Raw genomic sequence first — 26,793 nt, forward strand, 5'->3', positions numbered from 1 at the left:
TAAAAATCTCATCAGTCAAAGACCACATGGTAGTGGTTAGTATTATTCTTAGGGAGTCAGCTCTAATAGAATAGAAAGGACTCCAGACCATTTAGAGTGGGCTTGATTCAGAGAGGGAGTGAAAGTCTGGGAGAATGTGGCACGATTCCCTACTGTTCGATCCTTTCTTCCTAGGATTCTCTAGTTCCTCTTATCCCTTCCACTTCATCCCATTGTCTCTCTGAACGACCTGCCTCCCACTTCCTGTTATCACCGGAAGTGACCTCAGTGACAGTTCAGCCACGTCCAGAAGAGTTTACAAATGGCCTCTCATCCTCCTTCCCTCCATAATTAACGTATGGGGGTAGAGGTGGTGTTTCATTAGCGAGAGAGGAGGTGGATCCCTCTCCTACACAGCCCTCTCCAGGAAGGAATGGAAGGGGGAAGGCAGCGCCCCTCCGTTGCCTCAGTTACGGGGAAGCAGTGGCGTAGGGGCGTGGCAGGGAGTGGCCAATCGCTTCCCAGGCCTCTCCGGTTGCCATGACGACGGCGTGCACCGGGCAGGTGGGCTCCCCTCAAAGCTGTGGGCAGCGCTGTCTGGACCCGGAAGTGCGTAAGGGAACGGAAACGCGGGGCTGGCTCCCGTTTTCTCTCCCGTCCCCACTCCGCTATGCATGCGTACTCCATGCAATGGGGCGAGAACCCCTGGGCTGACGGAAGGGCCCCTTGCGAGGGCTCGTTAACGTCTACGTAGAGGCAAAGACAGGAGAGAGGGCGTCGGTAAAAGGAATCTGGAATTCTTGGGTCCTGTCGTTGCCCTGAGGTGGGGCAGAGCACAGGCCTGAGCTCCCCTAAGCTCATGGGGAAACGGTGGGCGGAGAAGGCTGGAGGAGCGCTGCAGGGTGGAGCGCTCCCAAAAAAGACAGCAGGGCTTGGGGCGTGGAGCGCGGCCGCTGTCCTTGGTGCTGAAGCTCCTCGCTCCCCGCCAGGTTTCTCCCGAATCCCTTCCCACCAGCAGGGCACAAGTTATTCACAGTTTACAGAGAGCCGAGGGCATTGCCTCTTCCCTCCGCCTTGGTCGTGGCCACAAGGGACTCAGGGTTCATCAGGAGTTTGTGAATGTTGCAAGGAAAATGGGGTCAGCACCATCTGTGCCTGAGCCTTCTACCGCCTCCCCCTAATCCACAGGAGCTCTGAGACAGTGGAGTCAAAAGGTTATAGAACCAGGATTTATTCTCTGCCTTATTACTGGAGTGTTCCAAAGACTGAGGGAGATCATAGCTGAAGACTCAGGCTCTGGGCTCTGTTGTTTAGTTGAATCCTTCTCCGTACAGTGCTTACATCCTATGTGACCTTGAGCAAGTGACTTTGATTTCTCCAAGCCTCATTTTTCTCACCTGTAAAATGAGATTCACTATGATGCCCCCTTAAGGGTGATGGTCAGTGTTCGTTGATGTTTGAAAAGCACATAGCTTGTGTATATAATGCATAGAAAGCCCCAAAAATGTTCTCTGTTGTTATTATGGGATTTTTGAGTCGGGAAACAGGTCTACTTCTTTTCTGCCTTGGACTTGCTGTGTTACTCAGAGCCCCTTTCCTTCTGTAGACCTCAGTTTCTCTTTTATTACAGTGCAGCAGCTGGGCCAAACCAGGGATTATAAATTAAATAACTAAAGTATTGAAAAAGGCAACAAAAGCCTTGAGGGTTGTTGCTCTCTGGAGAGGGTATGCCATCTTTAAAGGGAGAAGCCGCCACTCAACTCCACCGAATTATTGCAGTTTGGGAACATGAACATAGTGCTACCACATCTTCCAAATTTTTCAAAAGAAGCCATAAATTTTTTAGATCAACTGACTTTAAAATGTTTTTTATTATTATTATTTTATATATATATATATATTTGTCTGAGACAGAGTCACACTCTGTCACCCAGGCTGGAGTGCAGTGGTATGATCTAGGCTCACTGGAGCCTCGACCTCCCAGGCTCAAGCGATCCTCCCACCTCAGCCCACTGAATAGCTGGGACTACAGGTGAACACGACCATGCCTGGCTAATTTTTTTTTTTTTTTTTGAGACGGAGTTTTGCTCTTGTTGCCCAGGATGGAGTGCAATGGCCTGGTCTCAGCTCACTGCAACCTACACGTCCCGGGTTCAAGCGATTCTCCTGACTTGGCCTCCCAAGTAGCTGGGATTACAGGCGCCTGTTAACACGCCTGGCTAATTTTTTGTATTTTTAGTAGAGATGGGGTTTCACCATGTTGGCCAGGCCAGTCTCGAATTCCTGACCTCAGGTGATCTCCCTTCCTCGGCCTCCCAAAGTGCTGGGATTACAGGCATGAGCCACCGCGCCCGGCCCCTGGCTAATTTTTGTATTTTTTGTAGAGACAGGGTTTCACCATGTTGTGGGCTGTTCTCAAACTCCTGGACTCAAGCAATCCACCCGCCTCAGCTTCCCAAAGTGCTGGGATTACAGGCATGAGCCATTGCACCAGGCCAACTCTGTTTCTAAAACACTATGAAGGTCAAAAATATATATATGACTGTAGGCTGACTGGGGCCTGAGGATCACCAGATTGCCACTTCTAGGTTATACCAGTGGCTGTCACCCCTAGCTGATATCTGAGTCATCTGGGTAGCTTAAAATGCAGATTCATGGGCCCTGTCCCAGAACCACTGAATCAATATTTCTGGTAAGGCTTAGGAATCTGAGCATAAACTCTGGCCTGGGATCAGATCCTGACTCTACTGCTCATTACCTGTGAAAGAACTTGTGCAAGTTCTTTCTTTGTGCCTCCATTTCCCAATCTAGAAAATGGGGTAATAATAACACCTATCTTAGGGTTGTGGTGGAACCTAGATAAGTTACTCTATTAAACTGTTAGCTGTTGATGCTGCTTTTGTTGTTATTGTTGGTGGTGGTAGTAGTAGTATTTGCAAATTTCCATGGGCTTGCAAATCACTGGGGCAGATGGTCTCTGGTCCTTCTGGCTCTAAAACTTCAACAGTTCTATGGCTCTGTGATTCCAAGATTCTAAGCATGTATTATCTAAGATTCTACTGTTCTAATGTCCTGGGATTCCAATATTCTATGAGTCTGCATCTGCAGATCTTTCTAAGACGCTGTGGTTCTACAATTCAGGGTCTATCATGAAGGCAGCTGCCATTGTCTTAGTGCTTCCCATGTGCCAGGCACTGGGCATCACTTTAGTCATTGAATGTTTCCAATAACAGGCTGGGAGCAGTGGCTCATGCCTGTAATTCCAACACTTTGAAAGACCGAGGTGGGTGGATCACCTGAGGTCAGGAGTTCGAGACCAGCATGGCCAACATGGCAAAACCCCATCTCTACTAAAAATACAAAAAATTAGCTGGGCATGGTGGTGCATGCCTGTAGTCTCAGCTATTCAGGAGGCTGAGGCAGGAGAATCGCTTGAACCCAGGAGGCGGAGGTTGCAGTGAGCCAAGATCACGCCACTGCACTCCAACCTGGGTGACAGAGCAAGACTCTGTGAAAAAAAAAAAAAAAAAAAAAAAGTTTCCAATAACCAATAATCATATAGGGTAGGTGTGGTTATGCTAATACTGGAGATGAGGAAGGTAAGGCACAGAGAGGTGAAGGCATTTGCCTAAGGTAACACAGTTACTAAAGAATAAACTAGGAGGCTGGATGTAGTGGCTCATGCCTGTAATCTCAGCACCTTGGGAGGCCGAGGTGGGCAGATTACTTGAGGCCAGGAGTTCAAGACCAGCCTGGCCAACATGGTGAAACCCCATCTCTACTAAAAATACAAAAATAAGGCAGACATGGTGGCAGGCGCCTGTAATCCCAGCTACCCCAGAGGCTGAGGCAAGAGAATCGCTTGAACCTGAGAGGCAGAGGTTGCAGTGAGCCAAGATCGCACCACTGCACTCCAGCCTGGCTGACAGAGCAAGACTTTGTCTGAAAAAACCAAAAACAAAAATAACCTATGATTTGGACCTTGCTGTGTTGTAGAAACAGCAAACCTGCTGACTGAGTGACTACCAGAGAGCAGGCTGCCAGTGTCTCACTGAATATTTGCACAAATCATATGGATCAGGAATAGTATGCCCATTTTACAGATGTGGAAAAAGAGGCTCTGAGAAGTAAAGGGACTTTCATAGGCCACCAGCTAGGAGGTGGAAGAGGTAGGAATTTTCTTAAAACCTAACTTTATTTTTCCCACATGATTAACCCCTTGTCCTCAAATCTTTCTTTGGCCAATCTATCCTTCCTTCACTGCTCTAAAATACTGCATCACAGACTAAATACCACTCCTGGTTCTGGTTGTGAACATGCTGTTCCATCTTCTTGATTTTTCAGGCTGTTTGTTTTTCCTGGTGATTTTTTTTTTAAATAACAGCTCTGTTGAGCTATAATTCACATACTATAAGCTTTACAGTTAGAAGTGTACACTTTAGTAGTTTTGTTGTATGTTCACAGAGTCGTACATCAGTTACCATCTAATTCCAGAACATTTTCATCACGCCAAAAAGAAAACCTGTGCCCGTGAGCAGTCACTCACCATTCCCCCAGATCCCAATCTTAACCTCTTCCAGCCACTAATCTACTTTTGGTCTCTGTGGACTTGCCTATTCTGGATCTTTTATATAAACAGAATCATATAATATATAGTCTTTTGTGTCTGGCTTTTTTCACTTGACGTAATACTTTCGAGGTTTATCTGTATTGTAGGTGTCAAAACTTTACTCCTTTTTATAGACAAATAATGTTTCATTGTATGGATAGACCACATTTGCTTGTCTGTTCATCAGTTGATAGACATTTGGGTTGTTTCTCCTTTTTAGCTATGATGAATAATGCTTCTGAACATTCTTGTACAAGTCTTTTGGTAGATATATATTTCCAGCTCTCTTGGGTAGATACCTAGGGTGGAATTGTTGGGACATATGATAAATCTATGTTCAACTTTTTGAAGAACTGCCAGACTGATTTCCATAATAGCTGTACCACAGATGTGGGATTTAAATCCAGCTCCATCCATGGGGATAACAATGACAATAATCATTTCTTTTTTTTTTTTTTTTGAGACAGAGTCTCACTCTGTCGCCCAGGCTAGAGTGCAGTGGCGCAATCTCGGCTCATTGCAAGCTCCACTTCCCGGGTTCACGCCATTCTCCTGCCTCAGCCTCCCAAGTAGCTGGGACTACAGGCACCCGCCACCACATCTGGCTAATATTTTTGTATTTTTAGTAGAGAAGAGGTTTCACCGTGTTAGCCAGGATGGTCTTGATCTCCTGACCCCGTGATCCGCCCACCTCGGCCTCCCAAAGTACTGGGATTACAGGCATGAGCCACCACGCCCGGCTGACAATAATCATTTCTTGAGTGCTTCTATGGGCTTATGTTAATTGCACACATACATGATGCCCTATGCTTGGCACATAGTAGGTGCTCAGCACATGTTGCTTATTTAAATGAATAGATGATGACTTCACCCACAGGGCCAAGCAGAAACATGGGGACTGGGGTGTAATCTGCCAGTGGTAGCAGTTGTGAGTCACCTGAAGGGCACTCACACTCAGTTCCAGCTACCTGTGGTCATGCTTGGATTTCAAGCTCACCATTGCATGCATAAGCTCAATTAAGCCTCATCATAGTCCCATGAGGAGGTCTGAATATCCTTGTTTTCACAGATGAGAAAACTGAGTCTCAAAGAGGTTAGGTCCCTTGCCTAGCATCAGATGGGGAACCAGGATTTAAACCCAAGCAGGTGACTCCAGAGTCCAAGGCAGCTTTTCAGGGATTTGTATGCACAGACTGCCAATGGGTAGCCTGGCTAGTACATTGCATTGTTTCTACTACACAAATCTTAGACATTTTGAAGAGATCGCCAACATTTAAAAACTAGGATGCTGGCCAGGTGCGGTGGCTCAGGCCTGTAATCCCAGTACTTTGGGAGGCCGAGGCAGGCGGATCACGAGGTCAGAAGTTCGAGACGAGTCTGGCCAACATGGTGACACCCTGTTTCTACTAAAAATACAAAAATTAGCTGGGCGTGGTGATGGGTGCCTGTAATCCCAGCTACTCAGGAGGCTGAAGCGGGAGAATCGCTTTGAAACTGGAAAGCGGAGGTTGCGGTGAGCTGAGATTGTGCCACTGCACTCCAGCCTGGGCAAAAGAGCGAAACTCAAAAAAAAAGAAAAAAAGTAGGATGCTTCACATTTTACAAATCAGCATTTCCAACTCATCTAGAAAATGCCCATCAGGCTGAGTTTGGCTGCCCAGTTGCAGCCCCAGTGGCTGCCCACTCCCCACCCCCCACCCCCACCAGGTGAGATACACCTGCTGCCTCCACCCATTCGCCTTCCTGCTTGGGCCTGTGGGCATGTCATCCTTCAGTCTTCATCCATCTATTTATTCGCTCACCCTTTGCTGAGTATCTACTGTGTCCCAGGCACTTTTCTAGGCGCTGAGAACCCAGCAGTAATAATACAGGCAAAAATCTCTAACCTCGTGGATTTGAAATTCTTTTACAGAGAAACACAAACAAGGAGATAAGTAAAATATAGAGGATGTTAGAGAGTGAAAAATACTATGAGGAAAAATAAAGCAGAGAAGAGGAAAAGGGAATGTTAGGGCATAGATTTTTTTCCTTTTTATTTTGAAAATATTTAAGGAATAGTCCCCATACACTGCACTTAGATTCACCGGTTGTTAACATTTGTGCATGCATGAACACATGTGCATGCGTGTGTGTACATGCGCACGCACACACACAATTTTTGTCTTGATTTTTTTTTTTTTTTTTTGAGACAGAGTCTTGCTCAGTCACCAGGCTGGAGTGCAGTGGCGCGATGATCTCGGCTCACTGCAACTTCCGCCTCCCAGGTTCAAGCAATTCTCCTGTCTCAGCCTCCCGAGTAGCTGGAACTACAGGCGTGCGCCAGCACGCTCGGCTAGGCATGCGCCACCACGCCTGGCTAATTTTTGTATTTTTCGTAAAAATGGGGTTTCACCATGTTAGCCAGGATGGTCTCGATCTCCTGACCTCGTGATCCGCCCGCCTTGGCCTCCCAAAGTGCTGGGATTCCAGGCGTGAGCCACCGTGCCCGGCTGACCTCATGACTCTTTACTCCTACGTACTTTAACATGTATCTTCCAAGGACAATCTCCTACATTATTATATTACTGTTATCACACCTAAAAACAAAAACAAACAAACAAAAATGCTAATTCTATACTATTGTCTCATTGGAAAGTCCATATTCAAATTGCCCTAAAATATCTTTTATAGCTATAGAGGATTTTTCAATCTGAGATTCAGTCAACATTCGTGGTTTGCATTTGATTGTTACACCTCATTAGTCTCTTTTACTCTAGAATAAATAAAGATTCTTTTTTCTTGTTCACAAGGTCTGGCTCTATCACCCAGACTGGAGTGTAGTGATGCCATTTTGGCTCACTGCAACCTCCACCTCTTGGGCTCAAGCCATCCTCCCACCTCAGCCTCCCAAGTAGCTGGGACTACAGGCATGCACCACCACGCTCAGTTAATTTTTGTACTTTTTGTAGAGATGAGGTTTTGCCATGTTGTCTAGGCTGTACAACTTGTGAGCTCAAGCGATCTGCCCACCTCAGCGTCCCAAAGTGCTGGGATTACAGGCATGAGCCACCACGCCTGGCCTTTTTTTTTTTTTTTTTTTTTGAGATGGAGTCTCACTCTGTCACTCAAGCTGGAGGGCAGTGGCATGATCTCGGCTCACTTGAGAATCGCTTGAACCCGGGAGGTGGAGGTTGCAGTGAGCTGAGATGGTGCCACTGCACTCCAGCCTGGGTGACAGAGCAAGACTGTGTCTCAAAAATAATAATAATAATAATAAAGTCAGGGAGACCAACAGGGAACAGAGCATGGGGACCTCTGTCACAGCAACACCCCCTTTCTCCTACAAATATTTTGTCATGTTCACTTGACTCTCTGAAATACTATTCATATTCATATATACACATATAGACATACCTACACTCGTAAGACTTTTTGACAGCTTTATTGAGATATAATTCACATACATACAACTCACCCTTTTAAGGTATACAGCTCTAGGCCCAGTATGGGGGCTCATGCCTATAATCCCAGCACTTTAGGAGGCCGAGGCAGGAGGATCACTTGAGCCCAGGAGTACAAGGCTGCAGTGAGCTCTGATTGCACCACTGCACTCCAGCCTGGGTATCAGAGCAAGACCCTATTTAAAAGAAAAGAAACATAAAATACATGACAAATGAAGTGTACAGTTTATTGGCTTTTATTATAGTCACATAGTTGTACGCCTATTGGCACAATCCATTTTCAAACATTTGCATTGCCTTCAAAATAAATCCTTTTTTTTCTTTCTTTCTTTTTTTAGAGTCAGGGTCTTGCACTGTCACCCAGGCTGGAGTGTAGCAGCACCTGTTATAGCTCACTGCAGCCTCAAACTCCTGGGCTCAAGTGATCCATTAGACTCCTGAGTAGCTGAGACTACAGGTGCACACCACTGCATCCAGCTAATTTATTTTTATTTTTTGTAGAGATGAGGTTTCACTATCTTGCCCAGGCTGATCTCTAACTCCTGGGCTCAAGCAGTCCTCTGGCTTCTGCCTCCCAAAGTGCTGGATTACAGGCATAAGCCACCGAGCCTGGCCTCCAAAAGAAATCTTGATCGTCTTAGCTATGACCCCTCGATCTCCCATCTCAGCTCCCCCTCTCCCTATCCCCAAGCCACCACAAATCTACTTTCTGTATCTATAGATTTGCCTATTCTGGACATTTCTGTAAAAGGAATCACACAGTATGTGGTCAACCATCAACACTATCTAATTCCAGAATGTATCTATTACCCAAAAGAAATCCTATACCTGTAGGCAGTTACCCCCAGTCCCCTTCCTCCCATTCCCTGGCAACCACTAATCTACCTTTTCGGCTCTGTGGATCTGCATATTCTGGACATTTATGTAAATGAACTCAGCTGTGGTCTTTTGTAACTGGCTTCTTTCACTTAGCATAATTTTTTCTAGATTCATCCACGCTATAGCATGTATCAGTACTTTGTTCATTCAATTTATTGCCAAATAATATTCCACTGTATGGATATACCATGTTTTATTTATCCCATGAGACTTTTTTAAATAAAGAAGAAATAAAAGGAAGGTGATTTGTTATAAAACAAGATGAATTTTATTTTTTGCTTCTTAGTTGTTGTTTTTGTTTTTTGTTTTGTTTTGTTTTGTTTTTGAAACAGGGTCTGCTCTGTTGCCCAGGCTGGAGTACAGTGGCACAATTACAGCTCACTGCAGCCTCATCCTCCTAGGCTCAAGTGATCCTCCCACGTCAGCTTCCCAAGTAGCTGGAACCACAGGCAGATGCCACCACACCTGGCTATTTTTTGTATTTTTACTAGAGACAGGGTTTCATCATGATGCCCAGGCTGGTCTTGAACTCCTGGGCTCAAGTGATTCACCCTGCCTCAGCCTCCCAAAGTGCTGGGATTACAGGTGTGAGTCACTGCACCCAGCCAAGGTGAATTTTAATATGTAATTAAATAGTCAGGACCACAATAGAAGGAATAATGAATTAGGCAGCTGCTCACACCTAAGCATAGCTAAGTGAGACAACTACAAATGTAAAGTGATCCAGAGCATAATACTTGGGACTTAAATAATACAAATGCTGTTGCTACTGATGCCAGGTTTTCTAAAATGATGAAACTTTTAGTGAAGCGCAGAGCAAAACAAAGCACAATCTGCTCTTGATTTACCAGTAGTTGTATTCCTGGAAATTTCAGTAGCTCTTAAAACCATGCAAACAAGACTTGGTACTTACATGTATCATGGGGTTGGGCTCTGAGCTCAGAGTTTTTTTTACTTTGTTATTTATTTTATGTATTTATTTATTTTGGGGGGATAGGGTCTCACTGGGTCAGTTGGGATCTGGGCTCAGAGACTTTTTTTTGAGTCAGGGTTTCACTATGTTGCCCAGGTTGAAGTGCAGTGGCACAATTATAGCTCACTGCAGCCTATACCTCCCAGGCTCAAGTGATCCTCCCACCTCAGCCTCCTGAGTAGCTGGGACTACAGGCATGTGCCACTAGGCCAGCTAATGTTTTTAATTTTTTTTTGTAGAGATGGGGTCATGCCATGTTGCCCAGGCAGGTCTACAACTCCTGGGCTCAAGTGATCCTCCCACCTTGGCCTCCCGAGGTGCTGGGATTACAGGCATGAGCCACTGTGCCCAGACGTGGGCTCAGAGATTTAAAAACAGGCTCTTCATCAGCATGAATGTCCAACAGGACATTCAAAAGTAGTCATATAGTGGCCGGGTGTGGTGGCTGACGCCTGTAATCCCAGCACTTTGGGAGGCTGAGGCGGCTGGATCACTTGAGGCCAGGAGTTCGAGACTGGCCCGGCCAACATGGTGAAACCTTGTCTCTACTAAAAATACAAAAAAATTAGCTGGGCATGGTGGTGGGAGCCTGTAATCCCAGCTACTAGGGAGGCTGAGGTGGCAGAATCCCTTGAACCCAGGAGGTGGAGATTGCAGTGAGCCGAGATTGCACCAGTGCATACCAGCCTGGGTGACACAGTGAGACTCTGTCTCATAAAAAAAGTAGACATATAGGGCCTGGGACGGCTCTTTCTTGTGAGGGACTGACTCTCCACTGTGGGGTACAGACACCTATGGTCCTCCCCACTGACAGCCCACATCTCCCCTCAGTCCTTGCAACAACCAAAACCGCCACCCCCACAAATTTCTCGGACACCCCCAGGGTTTAAGGGGACATGGGAAGGATTTTTCAGAGGGAGGAATTTATGTGTAGAAATGCTCTCGGAGGTGCAAAAGGAGATGACTGGTTTTGAAATGTCTCCACAGGAATTAAGATTGATCAGACTTGCAGATGTTTGGACAGATGGGTGGTTGAAGGATGGCTGCTCTGCAACTGAGAAAGGGGAGGTCACCATATTCAAATGACCAACTTCTTCATCCTGGAGAGTTCCCGTGCCAGGAGTTAGAAGGAGATTGAAATCTAGATTCTTGGGTTCCTGATCCATTGTGTGACATCCAAGACATCCACTTACGTCTGCCTTCTCAGACAAAAGCCTTCGTGTTATCTTCATTTTACACATAGGACAACTAGATTAGTCTGCCAGGGCTGCCATAACAAAGTGCCAGAGACTGGGTGGTCTAAACGACAGGTATTTATATCTCATGATTCTGGAGGCCAGAAGTCCAAGATCGAGGTGTCAGCAGGGTTGGTTTCTTCTGAGGCCTCTCTCCTTGACCTTCTTCTCCCTGTGTCTTGACACAGTCTTCCCTCTGTGTGCATCTGTGTCCTAATCTCCTCTGCTTATAAGGACACCAGTCAGTAAAGTAGGGCCCGCCCTAATAACCCCATTTTACCTTAATTATCTCTTTAAAGACCCTCTCTCCAAATATAGTCAAATTCTAAAGTACTAGGAGTTACGCCTCCAACATATGAATTTGAAGGGGACACAATTTCAGCCCATAACAACAGAGAGTTAAATGAGAAGACCATGTCTAGGGGAGCACAATGGATCAGGAACCCAAGAGCCTAGATTTCAGCTCCGTCACTAACTGGGGAATCTTAGGACAAGTCCTTTCACCTCTTGGGCCTCAAGAGGCTCATCTGTAAAGTAAGGCTTAATGAAGGCTTTTCCAGGGCTGGAAGTCAGAGTATGTAACACTAGAAGGCATGGGTGGGCCACGGTGCAAGCTTGGAGTGAGATCCTGGAGGGCCCCATTGGATCAGCCATTAAGCTTTTAGATGCTGGACACAGAGGAAGTACTAAGAGTCCCAGGTACATGGGACAGGGTGGTTGAGGGGCTACTGAGGGGACCTCGAATACTGGCTATTCATTAACCAACCATTGTGGATATATTTCAATTTTTTTAAAAAAATTTTAATGTTAGAGGGAAAGTCTCGCTATGTTGCCCAGGCTGGTCTCAAACTCCTGGGCTCAAGTGATCCTCCCACCTCAGCCTGTCAAAGTGCTGGGATTACAGGCCTGAGCCATTGCACCTGACCTGAAATATTTCAATATTTTTAACAACCAGTTGGACCATACTGGTGCATATCAAAAGGCCATGCTGGGCCTGATTTTGGACCCTGGAGACGAGGGGTAGGGAATGACCTGAGGCTTCTCAGTCTCCAGCTACCGTAAAGACCCTCCCTTCGCCAGCTTGGTGGCTCAAATCTGTAATCCCAACACTTTAGGAGGCTAAGGCAGGAGATCCCTTGAGGCCAAGAGTTCAAGACCAGCCTGGGCAACATAGCAAGGCCCCGTCTCTACTAATATAGATAGATAAAATTATATCTATATATATAATTTTATTTTGAGACAGGGTCTCCCTCTGTCACTCAGGCTGGAGTGCAATTTGGTGTGAGCTCAGCTCACTGCATCCTCCACCTCCTGGGTTCAAGCAATTCTCCTGCCTCAGCCTCCTGAGTAGCTGGGATTACAGGCATGTGCCAACACACAGCTGGCTAATTTTTGGATTTTTAGTAGAGAAGGAGTTTCACCATGTTGGCCAGGCTAGTCTGGAACTCCTGACCTCAAGTGATCTGCCTGCCTCAGCCCCCCAAAGTGCTGGGATTACGGGCGAGAGCCACCGTGCCCAGCCTAATTTAATTTAATTTAAAAATAAAATAAAATTAAAGACTCTCCCTTTTGCTCCCCACGCAGGCCAAGCTGATCGTCCCCAACAGCACGGCGGGCCTGATTATCGGCAAGGGGGGCGCAACGGTGAAAGCCGTGATGGAACAGTCAGGAGCGTGGGTGCAGCTGTCCCAGAAGCCGGAGGGCATCAACCTGCAGGAGCGCGTGGTGACGGTCAGCGGCGAGCCCGAGCAGGTGCACAAGGCCGTGAGCGCCATCGTGCAGAAGGTACAAGAAGACCCCCAGAGCAGCAGCTGCCTCAACATCAGCTACGCCAACGTGGCAGGCCCCGTGGCCAACTCCAACCCCACCGGCTCTCCGTACGCCAGCCCCGCGGATGTGCTGCCAGCCGCGGCCGCAGCGTCGGCCGCCGCCGCCTCCGGCCTGCTGGGCCCCGCCGGGCTGGCTGGCGTGGGGGCCTTTCCCGCTGCGCTGCCCGCCTTCTCAGGCACCGACCTGCTGGCCATCAGCACGGCGCTTAACACGCTGGCCAGTTATGGCTACAACACCAACTCCCTGGGCCTGGGCCTCAACTCGGCCGCAGCCTCCGGCGTCCTGGCCGCCGTGGCCGCCGGGGCCAACCCAGCAGCCGCCGCCGCCGCCAACCTCCTGGCATCCTACGCGGGCGAGGCTGGGGCCGGGCCAGCCGGAGGGGCCGCCCCGCCGCCGCCCCCGCCTCCCGGAGCCCTGGGGTCTTTTGCGTTGGCCGCAGCCGCTAACGGCTACCTCGGGGCCGGGGCGGGCGGCGGGGCGGGCGGAGGGGGCGGCCCGCTGGTGGCCGCTGCAGCCGCGGCCGGGGCGGCCGGGGGCTTCCTGACAGCGGAGAAGCTGGCGGCTGAGAGTGCCAAGGAGCTGGTGGAGATTGCGGTGCCTGAGAACCTGGTGGGAGCCATCCTGGGGAAGGGGGGCAAGACGTTGGTGGAGTACCAGGAGCTGACGGGCGCTCGCATCCAGATCTCCAAGAAGGGCGAGTTCCTGCCAGGCACGCGGAACCGGCGGGTCACCATCACGGGCAGCCCCGCGGCCACGCAAGCCGCTCAATACCTCATCAGTCAGCGGGTCACCTACGAGCAGGGAGTGAGGGCCTCAAACCCCCAGAAAGTGGGATGAGGCCTGTGGTGTGTGCTCCCACCCTTCTCTCTCCTCCCATCTCCTCCTCTTCCCTCTCCTCCTCCCCGCCCCCCCAACTCCTGACCTCAGCTTGGTGCAGTCCTGCTCCTCTTGGGATGGGGCTGGGGTAGGCCCGACTGCACCCTCCCCTTCTGGTAGTCATAGGCAGGATTGAGTGACGGTTGGGAAGGGGGCTCAGAAGCCCCCTCCCCAGCCCGGAACTGACCCCCTCCTTCCTCCCTCCCTGTGCTTGGCTGGGCCTGACCCTTTCTGTCCCAGGGCCCAGGTCTGTGTGATATCTGTATATATTGCATTTTGTTGATTTTAATAGAAAACAAAGCGTTATTTTCTCTTTCTTTCCCTCCTTTTTTTTTTTCTTTTTTTGGTAAGGATTTTTTCCCCCTTTATAAGTTTTTGTTTCCATATGGGAGGAGGGGAGGGAGCCTCTGGGTCACCCAGAATGAGGGGCCTTCCCAAAACACAACACCCCACCTCTCTGCTTTCAGTTCTAGATCTGAGGGAAGCCATGGGAGTAGAGGTAGCAGAGGCGTCTGAGCTGAAATGGGGCATTTGGAGCAGGGACCCCAGAGTTCCCAGATCTTCTCAGCTACTCTCCTCCCACTGGAGCTGTCCTTCCTAGGTGGGAATGTTCACTCTTTTGTTTTCAGGTTGTATGGGGGGGCAGGGACAGTGCTGCTGGGAAGGATGCCAGCTCTGGGATTGGGCCAGTCCTGTGGGCAAGACTTGCAAGAGGCTGGATCAGCTTGGTGTGGTATCTCTGATGGCTTAGAGTAATAGCAATGAGGGTCTCTGTTGTGATATCACTGAGTACTTTCTGGGGTGCTTCTGGGCACCCCTTATGATGTCACAGGAAGCAGTTCCCCAGAGGTTACTTCCTGTGAACATAAGAGAGCAGGTACTTCCTGTGATGTCTCAGGAACCTTCCTTGAAGATCACTTTGGTGATATCATGGGAAGATGTACTTCCGGTGGTGCCTAGAGGTCACGTCCTGTGATGTCATTAGGCTGAAGCATGTACTTCCTGTATTGGACAGTGACCAGTCTCTGACCTGCCTTCTCCCTCCACACCCTTCTTTGGTGGGTGTTGGCCTGGGGGTCTTCCTAGGAAGAGAATAAGGCACGGGATTTGGATCCAATCTGAGGACTCTAACGGAAAAAAACCAGTATTGTCAGGGTCATCTCCATTCAAACACGTCAAGTCTGCGAACTCACCCTGGAGGGAGGGGTGGGAGATGGACCTAGTGCGAACTACTGTTAAAGACCTCCCTTCCCACCCCTGCCTTTTGTGTGCATGCCTGTGTCTGCGTGGCTTTGTTTCATTGAATCGGGTGAGCCAAATGTGTGGTGGCTCTGTCAGGCCAGTATGGCCAGGTGTAGAGTTCAGTGAGCCATAGTAGGGTCCCTTGGGCCAGAATGCTTCGTGTGGTCTGATGGGTTAGATTGGTTTGGTGGCTTCCAGCAAGCTGGCATACTTTGGTGATGTCTGATGGATCAGAATGTTTTGGTGTGCTCACCAGGGGCTCTGGAGAACTAGAATGTTCTGATGGAGTCTGACAAGCCAGGCGGCCTTGAGAGTTGGTTTAGGAGTGGCTCCCTGAGTGCTGTGGCTGTGGTCAGCTCTAAGGACCTGTTGGCAGACTGAGATTTCAGGGCCTGACAACCGTATAGACTAGGACAGCTGAGACCTCCCTCTACCCCCACCCATCTCCCCCTCTTCCTTGGAGACCACCTCCACTTTCGCCAACCCAAAGCAGGGCGCCCAGTGCCCTGGTTCCATCATCAGCATCTCTGGGGGAGGGGCGCCCCATGCCCACCCTCTCCTCCATTTGTCCCCCTCCTAGGTCTTCCAAACCCTTCTCTTCTCTATGGCTTTGGGGGAAATCCAGCCTCCTTGTCTGTCTCCTAAAAAAGGAGGGAAGAAAAGCCACAGAGACAATTCCTGCCCCTAAAGCCTAGGAGATCCCTCTCCCTTGCTAGAGAGCCACCCCCAAATCAAAATGTGAAAATCCCGAGAAAGCAATAGCCTTCGAGGTACCTTGCACTGAATTTCCCACACCAGCCCTTCCACCCGATGGGAGGCTGTAACTTGGGCACCGGGATGACGTTTTCCATGCCCTTGTCATCTCCAGGGTGGGGGACAGGCCCCACTTCCCTCCCCTATCCCCCACTTCCCATTGTTGTTGCCCCACCCCTAATCTCCAGACTGAACCCAGATGGAGATCTGAGTGCCAAAACAATTCTTGATGTAACTTTGTACATATCTTCTACTACCGTTGGGGGCTCTTGGGGTTAGAGGTGGGGGCGGCTCTGTGGGCCATTGCTCCCCTCCGCCTCTCAAAAGACCTTACAGTATTTCACAGTATCTCTACCCGCACGCGAGTATTACAGTATCTAGCTGGAATATCCCCCTACAGCCCCGCAGGCCTCTATGAGGAGGGGAAGGAGCCAGGGAGAGGTGAAGTAAGGTCTGGGACTGGGGAGGTGGGATCTGAATGAGCTCATTTGCATATCATTTGCATCCTCCGCTTGGCAGCCACTTTCTACAAACCCATTCCCTGGAGTCTGGGTCCCAATCAGCCAGGTCCAGGACTGCTCTCACACAGACACATCTCCGGAGGCTGGGCCTCCTGAAAAGTGTTTGCTTGGGGTGTCTGTGTAACAACCCCCCCCATTCATATTTCTTGGGGACCCCCTACCCAGCCAGCCAGGGTGATCTGAAAGGTATACTTTGCTAGCTCAGTGAGCTAGTTCACTCACCATGTTGGTGAGCGGAGAGCCACACACCTTTCCCCATTTTATCCTGGGAATCTCACTCCACCATCTTTGCCATCTCTTGAAAGTCCCTTCTGCAATCTGACCTCAATCTTTTGTGCTGCAGTTTGTCCAGAGGGGACACAGATGTGGGGTCAGGGATGAGGATTATTGAAAAACCTATCACCTCTTTTTTTTTCCCCATCTCCCTATTAGCCAATCCGATCTCAGAGTCTCTGAGTGGCCTCCTTGCACCCTTCTCTTCAGCACCCAGTAGGTGCTTAATAAGTGTTTGCTGCATTGAATTATCTCCCTATTGCTTCTCATTTGCCCTCTAGCTTCCCATACCTTCTCCAAGTGTCTTCCTCCCTTTCTTTGTCTGGCCCCCTATGACTTTCTATTGTTTTTCCCTCCGTGTGGTTTCCACTGTTTTCCGTCCTGTCTGTATCTTAGTCTTTGTCTGTCTTCCTCCTCTCCTCAAGTGTCTCAACTCTCTCTCCCCAATTTCCCCATTTAAAAAAAAAAAAGTGCCAAACTTCCTTGGAACTGAGCCGCTCTGGGGGGAGAGGACCTTGGATAGAGGGGAGGAAATGGGACCATTTCTCTTTGAGGAGGTCCCTAAGAGGCGTTGAAAAAGTGTGGACATGGAGCTAAATTGGGTCCCCCTTCCACAGCCCTCCCACCCTGAGTTTTTCTTAGAATCTTTGTAAGAAAAAAAAAAAAAGAAAAAAGCTCTCCTTTTCAACTTACCCCTATCCTTTTGGATCCCCCCAAATTCCACCAGCCAAGGAGAATCCCACTTGCCAACTTCCTGGCAAATCTATGGAAATTGGGGATGAGGAGACAAGCTCAACTCCTCCTCTGCTAGCCCAAGGGGCGGTACCAATTGGATTCAAGAGAAGGACCTCAAAGCACCTATGAGAAGAGGGGGTTCGATGTGCCAAATTAACCTCCTTCATCCCCCATCTCAGGGGGCTCTGAGCCAACCTGCCCAGCCACCTTCTTCTGCCCCATCCCAGACATCTCTACATGGGCAAGGAGACTTCACTGCAATAATTAGTATGGGTGGTGATCAGAAGACAATGATTTTGCCATTTCTATCTACCCTAACGCCCACCCTGGACTTGTAGATGGGCATTATGGGTATCCCAAGTGGATGTTGATAAAAGCCGACCTATAGATGGTTGGGGACCTCTATTTGGAACACTAGGGTGCCGCTTATCTCCGAGGTGTATTTCCTCTCCCCTCTGGACCACCAAATCCTTCAATATCCCCTCGTTCTGTTTCTCCTCCCTGTTCCTCCATCCCACATCCTCCTTCTTACTTTGTTTTGATTGGTGGCCAATAGTTTGGAAAATGAGAGGAGTCCCCCTGAATGGATGATTGCTGTTTCAGGACCGGGATTAGAGGCTGTGATAGACTGTGCAGTGGCAAAGTATTAACAAGAGTGGCGATGAGGATGGCAGTTGGGGCGTCCAGGCTGCTGACTGAGTGCCCGCCTGTCGGTACAGCCAGCCAGGCCTTTGACAAGCACCTGCCTGGAACCCGGGCTGGCTGTCCTGAAAGCCTGGACTGGATGTCACGATGGGGAGAACGGGATCGCGATACCCAAGTTGGGGCACAGGCGGGCCAGGGACACTGGTTTACTGGGGTGACAACACCCAGCCCTGCTATCGCGATCCCTTTGCACTGTGGTCAGCTGTCTCCACGCCGTGGTTGGAGAGGGCTTCTCTCCGGGCGCCGCTGCTCGTGTATATGGTCCGTCTTAGTGTCCCCCGCAAGTTGCACTGGAGATTGCTGGGTGGCAGGGAGGGAAATGGGAAAAGAATCTGTGGGGTCATGGTGGTGAAGACTGCTGGTTTTTAATCCCTTCTCAACCAGTCCAGGACACTTGTCTCCCAGAGATAACTGGGGGGGACTGCCTAACCCCCCCTCCCCCACCCCTTTCCCTACCCCACCTCTCCCCCCAAAACCACCAACCTCTCATCTTCTAAGTGACTCCATCACCACCGGCCACCGGGACCTGCGGCCTCATTGCTCCAGCCCGCCCCACTCGACCGTCAGACTCGCTCATCGAACTCTTTTTGATTAACCCTTTCTGTGTTCATCCCACGGAAAACTGTGTGTCCAGCAGGGGGGAGGGGGGAGGCTAGGGGCAGTTGCTACCTTTCCTCCATCTCCTCCCACCACCCATGCCTCCCCACCCGCACCCCATCCCATGCCCACCCCCATCCCTCACCCCTAGGGTCTGCCCCACCCTGGGGATTGAGATCCTCTATAAATATCTATGCTATTTGGCTTTGTCCCTTTAAAAGGCGGGTCCAGGGGCGTGGCCTCCCTCAAATGGAGCACTCACTCTGACCCCCTCCTTCCTGTGCCCCCCACACACTCCCCACGCCTTCATTGTAAATAGTCACTTTTGTACTGGGTTTGAGCCAGGGGGACGTGGGGAGTCATTTTTTTTTTTCTTTATGTTGGCATCTCAGGCCACTGGAGGCATGGCCCACATCCCGGGTCGATTTGGGAGAATTTTAAGGTATGTCCTCTCACCTGCCCCCATCGCTAAGGATTTCAAGCTATCAGTATCACTCTAGAGGGATGCGGTGCATAGATTCCCCGGCAGGGAGGTGGGAGAGGTGTGGAAAGGTGTAGTCTGGAAGGATGCCTCCGTTTTCCCCTTCTGTGAAATGGATTCATCCTCCAATTTCCCTGAGGAGCCTCAGCGAGATAATGGTGGAGTCAGAGGAGCTAGACCCTCTCTTCCCCCTTTCTCTGTTGGAGACAGGGTAGGAGGAGAATGGGGGGCGGGGGAGGCTGTAGGGCCATCTTTGGAGAACCGATTGCTAAATCCTTCTTAGGACCTTAAGGTAGCCTCCTCTCCAGGCTTGTTCTCCCTCTTGGAATATGGGGAGGACTGGAGGACCTCTAAGGTCCCTTGGTTCCCCCCAGTCCTTAGATTAAAAGGCCCAGGCCCCAGGCTGGCCCCCTGCCTGCTGTCCCACTCCTTCATTCCATTTCTTGGAATGTGGCCATGCCTCCAGTGCCTCCATTCAACCCCCTCTAACTGATTCCTTCCATCCTCTGCGACCAGAGACGCCGCCTGCCTCCTCCCCACCACCTCCAGAAGCTCCTGGCTGGGATGCACTGCCGTCTCCTCCCACTCCCCACATTGCCATGCCTGGGCCACGCCCACCCCACCCACTCACCCACCCCCAGTGTCCGTTGTGTGACCTAGTGCACCATGTATTAGCTTCCATGGCCCCCACCCCAGCCCCCACCACACCCCCTTTCCCCACCCCTTCCCCCTCGGCGACTTCACCTTTTTTTGCCGCGATAAACGCCATCTCAGCATCTGTGTCTAATGTTGTCTTTTTTGCTTGACATCACACACTCCTTCTTAACCCATCCCCTTCCTTCTCCCTCCTCCCTGCACCTCCACCCTCATCCTAAATTCTTTCCCCCTTTCCCCCAGGGCTCTGGGCATTTAGGGGAAGAGGGTGGGGGGACCCCTGAGGATGGTCCCAGATGGGGAAGCTGGGGAGGGAGGACTGTTCTCTCTGGACGGGGTGAGCATCCGGAGTAACTGTGATTGAAGAGAAGCAGGTGCTCAAGTTTAGCTTCCAGAGGCCGGGCGCAGTGGCTCACGCCTGTAATCCCAGCACTTTGAGAGGCCGAGGCGGGCAGATCACCTGAGCTCAGGAGTTCGAGACCAGCCTGGCCAACGTGGTGAAACCCAGTCTCTACTAAAATACAAAAAGTTAGCTAGGCGTGGTGGCACGCGCCTATAGTCCCAGCTACTTGGGAGGCTGAGGCAGGAGAATTGCTTAAACCTGGGAGACGGAAGTTGCAGTGAGCCGAGATCACACCATTGCACTCCAGCTTGGGCAACAAAGCAAGACTGTCTCAAAAAAAAAAAAAAAAAAAAAAAATGTAGCTTCCAGGGCCTCAGTGTCCAGTCAGGAGAACCAACACCACCACCACCACACACATATGCAGAGCCACAGTCCCACAAACAGGCTCTTGTCTTGGACTCACATCCCCACACACAGCCCTGCAAATACACAACGCCAGATAGAATCAGGATAGGCCAAGGTCGAGGTTTTCGAGTCAGGTGAGCTACGGATTTAGATCCCAGTGCTGCTATGTTACCCTCAGTCCTTTGCTCCTCTGAGCCTTCATGTCCCCATCTGTAACACGGGGATTTTTTAAATTGTTATTTCTACATCTTATGGCTTATGCTTGGATCAATACGCTGTTCACTTTTTAAAAAATGATTACTGAAGACCTATGATGCATAAGGCACTGTTCTAGGTGCTGAAGATAAAGCAATGAACAAAACAGACCCAGGTATCTCTGGCTTTTTGGAGCATACAGTCTACTGGAATTGGGAAATTCTTCTTAACACAAAACCTGACACGTGGGACTAAAATGAATTCGGAGGTTGCAAACCATTGGCCAACAGGCAGGTGCGGTACCCATAATTTCATTTGACCTGAACAGTGTTTTGTGGAATTGTTGCCAGCATTTAAACATTGGGAGACTTTTGAAAACATGGGTTTCAAGACCCTCGAGAAATGCCATGTGATAGCTTTGATTGCAACTGCCACCTGCCCATAATGGGCTGGCCTGGGGCAGCCACTGCCACTCACCCGGGGCAGAGAGGCTTAGCCCCTTCCTGATCTGCACTGCTCATTTATGTCACATGCCTAGGCTCTGGACGTTTACAGCCGCTGAGCAAATATTTAAAATTTACTAGCCTGGCCGGGTGTGGTGGCTCACACCTGTAATCCCAGCACTTTGGGAGGCTGAGGAGGGCGGATCACTTGAGGTCAGGAGTTCAAGACCAGCCAACATGGTGAAACCATTTCTTTACTAAAAATACAAAAATTAGCTGGACATGGTGGCAGGTGGCTGTAATCCCAGCTACTCAGAACACTGAGGCAGGAGAATCACTGGAACCCGTGAAGTGGAGGCTGCAGTGAGCCAAGATTGCACCACTGCACTCCAGCTTGGGCGACAGAGCGAGACTCCGTCTCAAAAAAAAAAAAAAAAGAAAAAAAATTAGCCTGGCTGGATGCGGTGCCTCACACCTGTAATCCCAGCACTTTGGGAAGCCATGGCAGGAGAATCACTTGAGCCAGGAGAATCACTTGAGCCCAGGAGTTTGAGACTGTGTCTCAAAAAAACTTAAGAATTAGCCAGGTGTGTTGGTACATGCCTATAGTCCCAGCTACTCGGGAGGCTGAGGCAGGAGGATTGCTTGAGCCTGAGAGGTTGAGGCTGCAGTGAGCTATGATTGCACCACTGCACTCCAGCCTGGGCAACAGAGCAAGACCCTGTCTCAAAAAACAAAAACAAAAAAAAGATAAGTAATTGCCTTACATGTTGGAGGTATCAGAGATGCAGCTTGGCAGACGACGACAGAGAAACAAGAGACCAAGCCCAAGAAGGCTGGGTGGGGTGAGGCCAGACGCCTGGATCCTGGTGTGACCCAAGGCACTTTCACTTCCTCTCCCTGGCTCCCAATCTCCACATCTGGAAAATGCCCTAGAAAGCTGTACTTGCTTTCTGGAATATTCCAGAAGGATTCTACATCTGACTCATCCCTTCAGTACCTGACATAGAGAAAACGCTCAGCGCGTGGTAGTCACCAGAGACCCCCTCCAGCTGATAAAAATAACAATAACAGGACTCCAGAAAAGGACACGCCCAACAGAGGGGGATGGAAGGAGAAGGGGGACTCAGGCTAGGATAAAGTAAGCAAGAGCGATAGGATGAAGGGGGCAGACATGGAGATGAGGCTCCAACTGCTGGGGATGTGTCCATCCACTCATTCATTCATTCAACAAGTATTTATTGAACACCTACTGTGTTTGGGCCTAGGGATATGGTGATGGCCAGGACACATCACTGTTCTTCTATTTACAGCCCACAGGCCATATCCCTCACTCTTAGCATGTAGTAGGTGCCCAAAAGTCTACCATCCCATGAGCCACAGGCGCCTCTGGTCCTGGCCTGTGACCCTCAAGCATTGCCTGATATTCAGAAACATTGCCAAGCCAGGCCATTTTCAGGAAGAGTAAAGGAATTTTCCACCAAGAAGCTGGGAAGTTGGAAGGGATTCGGAGGGAGAGGGCGGGTGTTTCTGTTCTGCTGTGTGGCTTTGGAAAACCCTCATGACCTCTCTGGCCCAGGAAATGGAAAGGAAAGGAGATGAGTCCAGGATGAAGGTGAGTAATGGGAGATTCCTAGCTCCCTCAAAGCCTCCAAACCTTCTCCTCTGGGCGGGGGTGAGTGGGTTGTAGAGAGAATTGCAAAGGTGGGGGATCTGAGTGAGAAGAGAGATGAAGAAAGAAGACAGAGAAGTTGCCTGGAGCACAGAGACAGCCCTAGAAAGAGGGCTGGGAAGGGGGAAGGAGGGAGGAAGAGGCCTAGGCAGGGACCTGGTGGGGGTGTCTCAAGAGAGGTCTGTACACATCAGAGGAGCCAGGTCATAGGAGAGGACAGGGAGGCCAGGCGCGGTGGCTCATGCCTGTAATCCCAGGACTTTGGGAGGCAGAGGTGGGAGAATCTCGTGAGCTCAGGAGTTTGAGGCCATCCTGGGCAACATGATGAAACCCTGTTTCTACAAAACACACAAAAGTTAGCCAGGTGTGGTGGCGTGTGCCTGTAGTCCCAGCCCCTTGGGAGGCCGAGGTGGAAGGATCGCTTGATCCCTGGAGGCAGTTTGCAGTGAGATCACACCACTGCACTCCAGCCTGGGTAACAAAGGAAGACCCTGTCTCAAACAAAAATAAAAAACAGAGGAAGGAGAATAGAGATGGTGGAGATGTACTAGAAGAGAGGGAGAGGCAGGCACACACAAATAGAAAATGAAAAAGAGGCAGAAACTGGAAAGTGACGGAGATAAGGTTGCCAAGGTTTAGCAAATAAAAATACTGTGTGTCCAGTGGCATTTGAATTTCAGATTAAAAGAAGAACTTTTTAGGCCGGGCGTGGTGGCTTACACCTATAATCCCAGCAATTTGGGAGGCCAAGGCGGGCAGATCACCTGAGGTCAGGAGTTTGAGACCAGCCTGGCCAACATGGTGAAACCCCCATCTCTACTAAAAATACAAAAATTAGCCAGGCGTGGTGGCACACGCCTGTACTTCCAGCTACTCGGGATGCTGAGGCAGGAGAATTGTTTGAACCCGAGAAGCAGAGGTTGCAATGAGCCGAGATCGCACCACAGCACTCCAGCCTGGGTGACAGAGTGAAACTTCATCTCAAAAAAAAAAGTGTAAAAATGTCCCATGCAATATTTGGGCAATATGTATGCTACGATATGAATTGTTGCTTATCTAAAATTCAGATGAAACTGGGCATCCTATATTTTACCTGGCAACCTTAGGTGGAGGAAAACAAAAAGAAATCTGAGGGCAACAAAAAAAGCCAGGAGAACTGGGTAAAGGGGCCAGGGTGTCCACCATCTGGAATCCCAACTGGGGCATGCCCAGCTTACTGCCCATAACTCCTGTATCCCTTTCCTCTCTGCCCTTCTGTCACCCCTCTCTGTCCCTCTGTGCCCCCATCCCTATGTCCCCTCTCTCTGTTCCTCCATCCTCCCTCCCTCTGTCCCTCTGCCCCCCACTCTGTCCCTCTATCCCCTCTCTGTCCCTCTGTCTCCCTCTCTCTGTCCTTCTGTCTCCCTCTCTCTGTTCATCCTCCCTCTCTCTGTCCTTCTGTCCCCCTCCTCTGCCTCCCCTCTCTGTCCCTCTGCCCCCCACCTCTGTCTCCCCTCTGTCCCCTCTCTCAGCCCCTGGATCCCTCCCTCTCTCTGCCCCTAGTTTCTCAGTCTCCACTTTCTCTGCCTCACACTCTCTCTGCTTTCTGTCCCTACGTTTCCCTCTCTTTTTCCCTCGGTGTCCCTGTTTTGCAGTCCTTCTGTCCCTCCCGCCACCCCCAACTTCTCTTAGTTCCTCAGTCAGTCACTACTCCTGGAATCTGCCTCACACATTAAAACCAGTTGAGTCACTGTTCTCACTCCTACCAAGCTGTCAAGTGGGGGCTGGTTTTGGGGGGACAAGGCCTGAGGGGCAAGTGATGGAGAATGGGAAACACTTTCAGGGGCACTACCCCCTCTGCAGTCAGAGCTGACGAAGCTTTGGGCTGGGAATAGGTGCTAGGACAAAGAGACGTTCTGCCAGACAAATGCTCGCTGCCACTGAAATCAGAGAGTCTAGCAAGTGAGAGATCTCTCCAAAGTCCCCTCCATTCTCCTGCCTTCAACTGTCATGGCTTCAGAGAAGTCTGTTCTCTAAAGAGGCCTCTCAGGCCAGGCGTGGTGGCTCACATCTGTAAACCTGGCACTTTGGGAGGCCAAGGCGGGAGGATCACTTGAGGTCAGGAGTTCGAGACCAGCCTGGCCAAAATGGTGAAACTCCGTCTCTACTAAGAATACAAAACTTAGCCAGGCGAGGTGGCAGACACTTATAATCCCAGCTACTCGGAGGCTGAGGCAGGAGAATTGCTGAACCTGGAGGTGGAGGTTGCAGTGAGGGGAGATTGAGCCACTGCACTCCAGCCTGGGCGACAGAGAGAGAGTCCGTCCCTAAATAAATAAATAAATAAATAAATATTTAAAATGAGACCTCTCAACCAACACCTTCACGCCAGCATTCTGGTGAGGTCTCCGTGTCTCTGTTTCTGGCCCACCTTCCCTTGCCTCTCACTCCTCTCTGCCTGTTATCTTCTGTATTTTTCTGAGTGTCTGTCTAACCAGGTCTTCCTTCTCCCATTGATTTCTTTTCCCCTGCATCTCCACCCCACCTCTGCAGAATTGTCTTTCTCCTTGTCTCTTCGGAGGGATGGGGTCTCTGTGTGTCTCCCTGAATCACTTTCCCTGTCTCTGTCCGTGTCTGCATCTATTTCTCCCTGTCTGTGTACCCATCGTTGCTCAGAGGCAGCGAACAGAATTCACTTGGGACAGTGTAAGCAAAAAGGACTTATTAAGGGACACAGAGCCTCTCAGAAGAAACAGAATCTAGGCTGAGCCTCCAGGGCACTCTCAAATCCAGCGCTCAGAAAGGGCCGTCCAGGAACCGCTGCTCCTCCTGCGCGATGAGGAAGCCGCCAGCCGGCTCCACCGCCGCAGCGTCTCGCCAGGATCTGCACTGGCCTCCGGGCTGCCTCTCGCCCAGCTTACTTCGGTAAGAAATTCAAGCTTCCCGCGGAGGCACCTGATTGGTGGAACCTAACCTTCGTCCACATGCGCAGCCACAAGGCATTCTGGGAAACGTAGTTTTGAGCTCTCCAGCCGCTGCAGTCGCAGGAAGGTACACTAGGAGAGTGGAATAGATGTTGAGAGGGGCCACACCTTTTCCCCGTGGTTGCACGCCCTCTCTCTCTGTCCATCTTTGTTTTTACGTGCATGTATATCTCACTTGCTGTCTTTGTGTGTGTTCTGTCTCCTTTGTTTGTTTTTTTCCCGCCATCTTTTTCACTCTCCAGGATTTTTGTTTTTGTTTAGTTTGAGACAGAGTCTCGCTCTGTCGCCCAGACTGGTGTGCAATGGCGCGATCTCGGCTCAGTGCAACCTCCGCCTCCCGAGTTCAAGCGATTCTCCTGCCTCAGCCTCCCAAGTAGCTGGGACTACAGGCATCCACCACCACGCCCGGCTAATTTTTGTATTTTTAGTAGAGATGGGGTTTTGCCACGTTAGCCAGGCTGGTCTCGAACTCCTGAACTCAGGTGATCCACCTGCCTCGGCCTCCCAGAGTGCTGGCATTACAGGCGAGCCACCGTGCCTGGCCCCCACGCTCGTTTTATTTCAATTCTTCCATCTCTATGGCCTTCTCTGTCCTTTTTCTTGGTCACCGCCTGCATGACCAGTGCCAATTCTCATAGCCCCCTGCCTCACCATTATCCTCATCCTCAGTTCCAACCTTACTATCGGGGATCTCCCTCTTGACCTTCACCCCATTCTCAGCTGAACCAGAGGCTCAGAGCCTCAAGGAAGAAGAGGAGGGAGAGGGAAGACATGGGTGTCCCCTAGTTCCACAGACAAGCCAGGAACAGGACCCATGCTTTGGTACTTCTCAGCTGCTCTCCCTGCAGGTGGAAAGATCAAGCACCTCCAGGTAGGCAATGTGAACCAAAAGAGACCGGTGAGTTACTGGCTAGAGTTGGAGTGGCCACAGGGGTGGATTATGGTTTCGGTTTGGAGCAGAGTAGGGCCCTCAGTTGGCCAGAAGTAATT

The 26,793-nt window shown here is 50.2% G+C and overlaps 1 protein-coding gene across 2 annotated transcripts in view; it reads left to right on the plus strand.

Moving 5' to 3' along the window:
- Positions 1 to 20,895, plus strand: part of NOVA2 (NOVA alternative splicing regulator 2) — a 41,506-nt gene extending 20,611 nt beyond the window's left edge. Inside the window, exon 4 of one of the 2 annotated variants that reach the window (XM_055248434.2) lies at positions 12,700 to 20,895. In XM_055248434.2, coding sequence (XP_055104409.1) covers positions 12,700 to 13,782 — 1,083 coding nt within the window. In that variant the 3' untranslated portion in view covers positions 13,783 to 20,895. The remainder of the gene's footprint in view (positions 1 to 12,699) is intronic. The other variant, XM_055248437.2, reaches the window with a different exon arrangement.
- Positions 20,896 to 26,793: the final 5,898 nt, after the last annotated feature.

This window comes from Symphalangus syndactylus, chromosome 17 (genome assembly GCF_028878055.3).
Source record: "Symphalangus syndactylus isolate Jambi chromosome 17, NHGRI_mSymSyn1-v2.1_pri, whole genome shotgun sequence".
Taxonomy (NCBI): Eukaryota; Metazoa; Chordata; class Mammalia; order Primates; family Hylobatidae; genus Symphalangus; species Symphalangus syndactylus.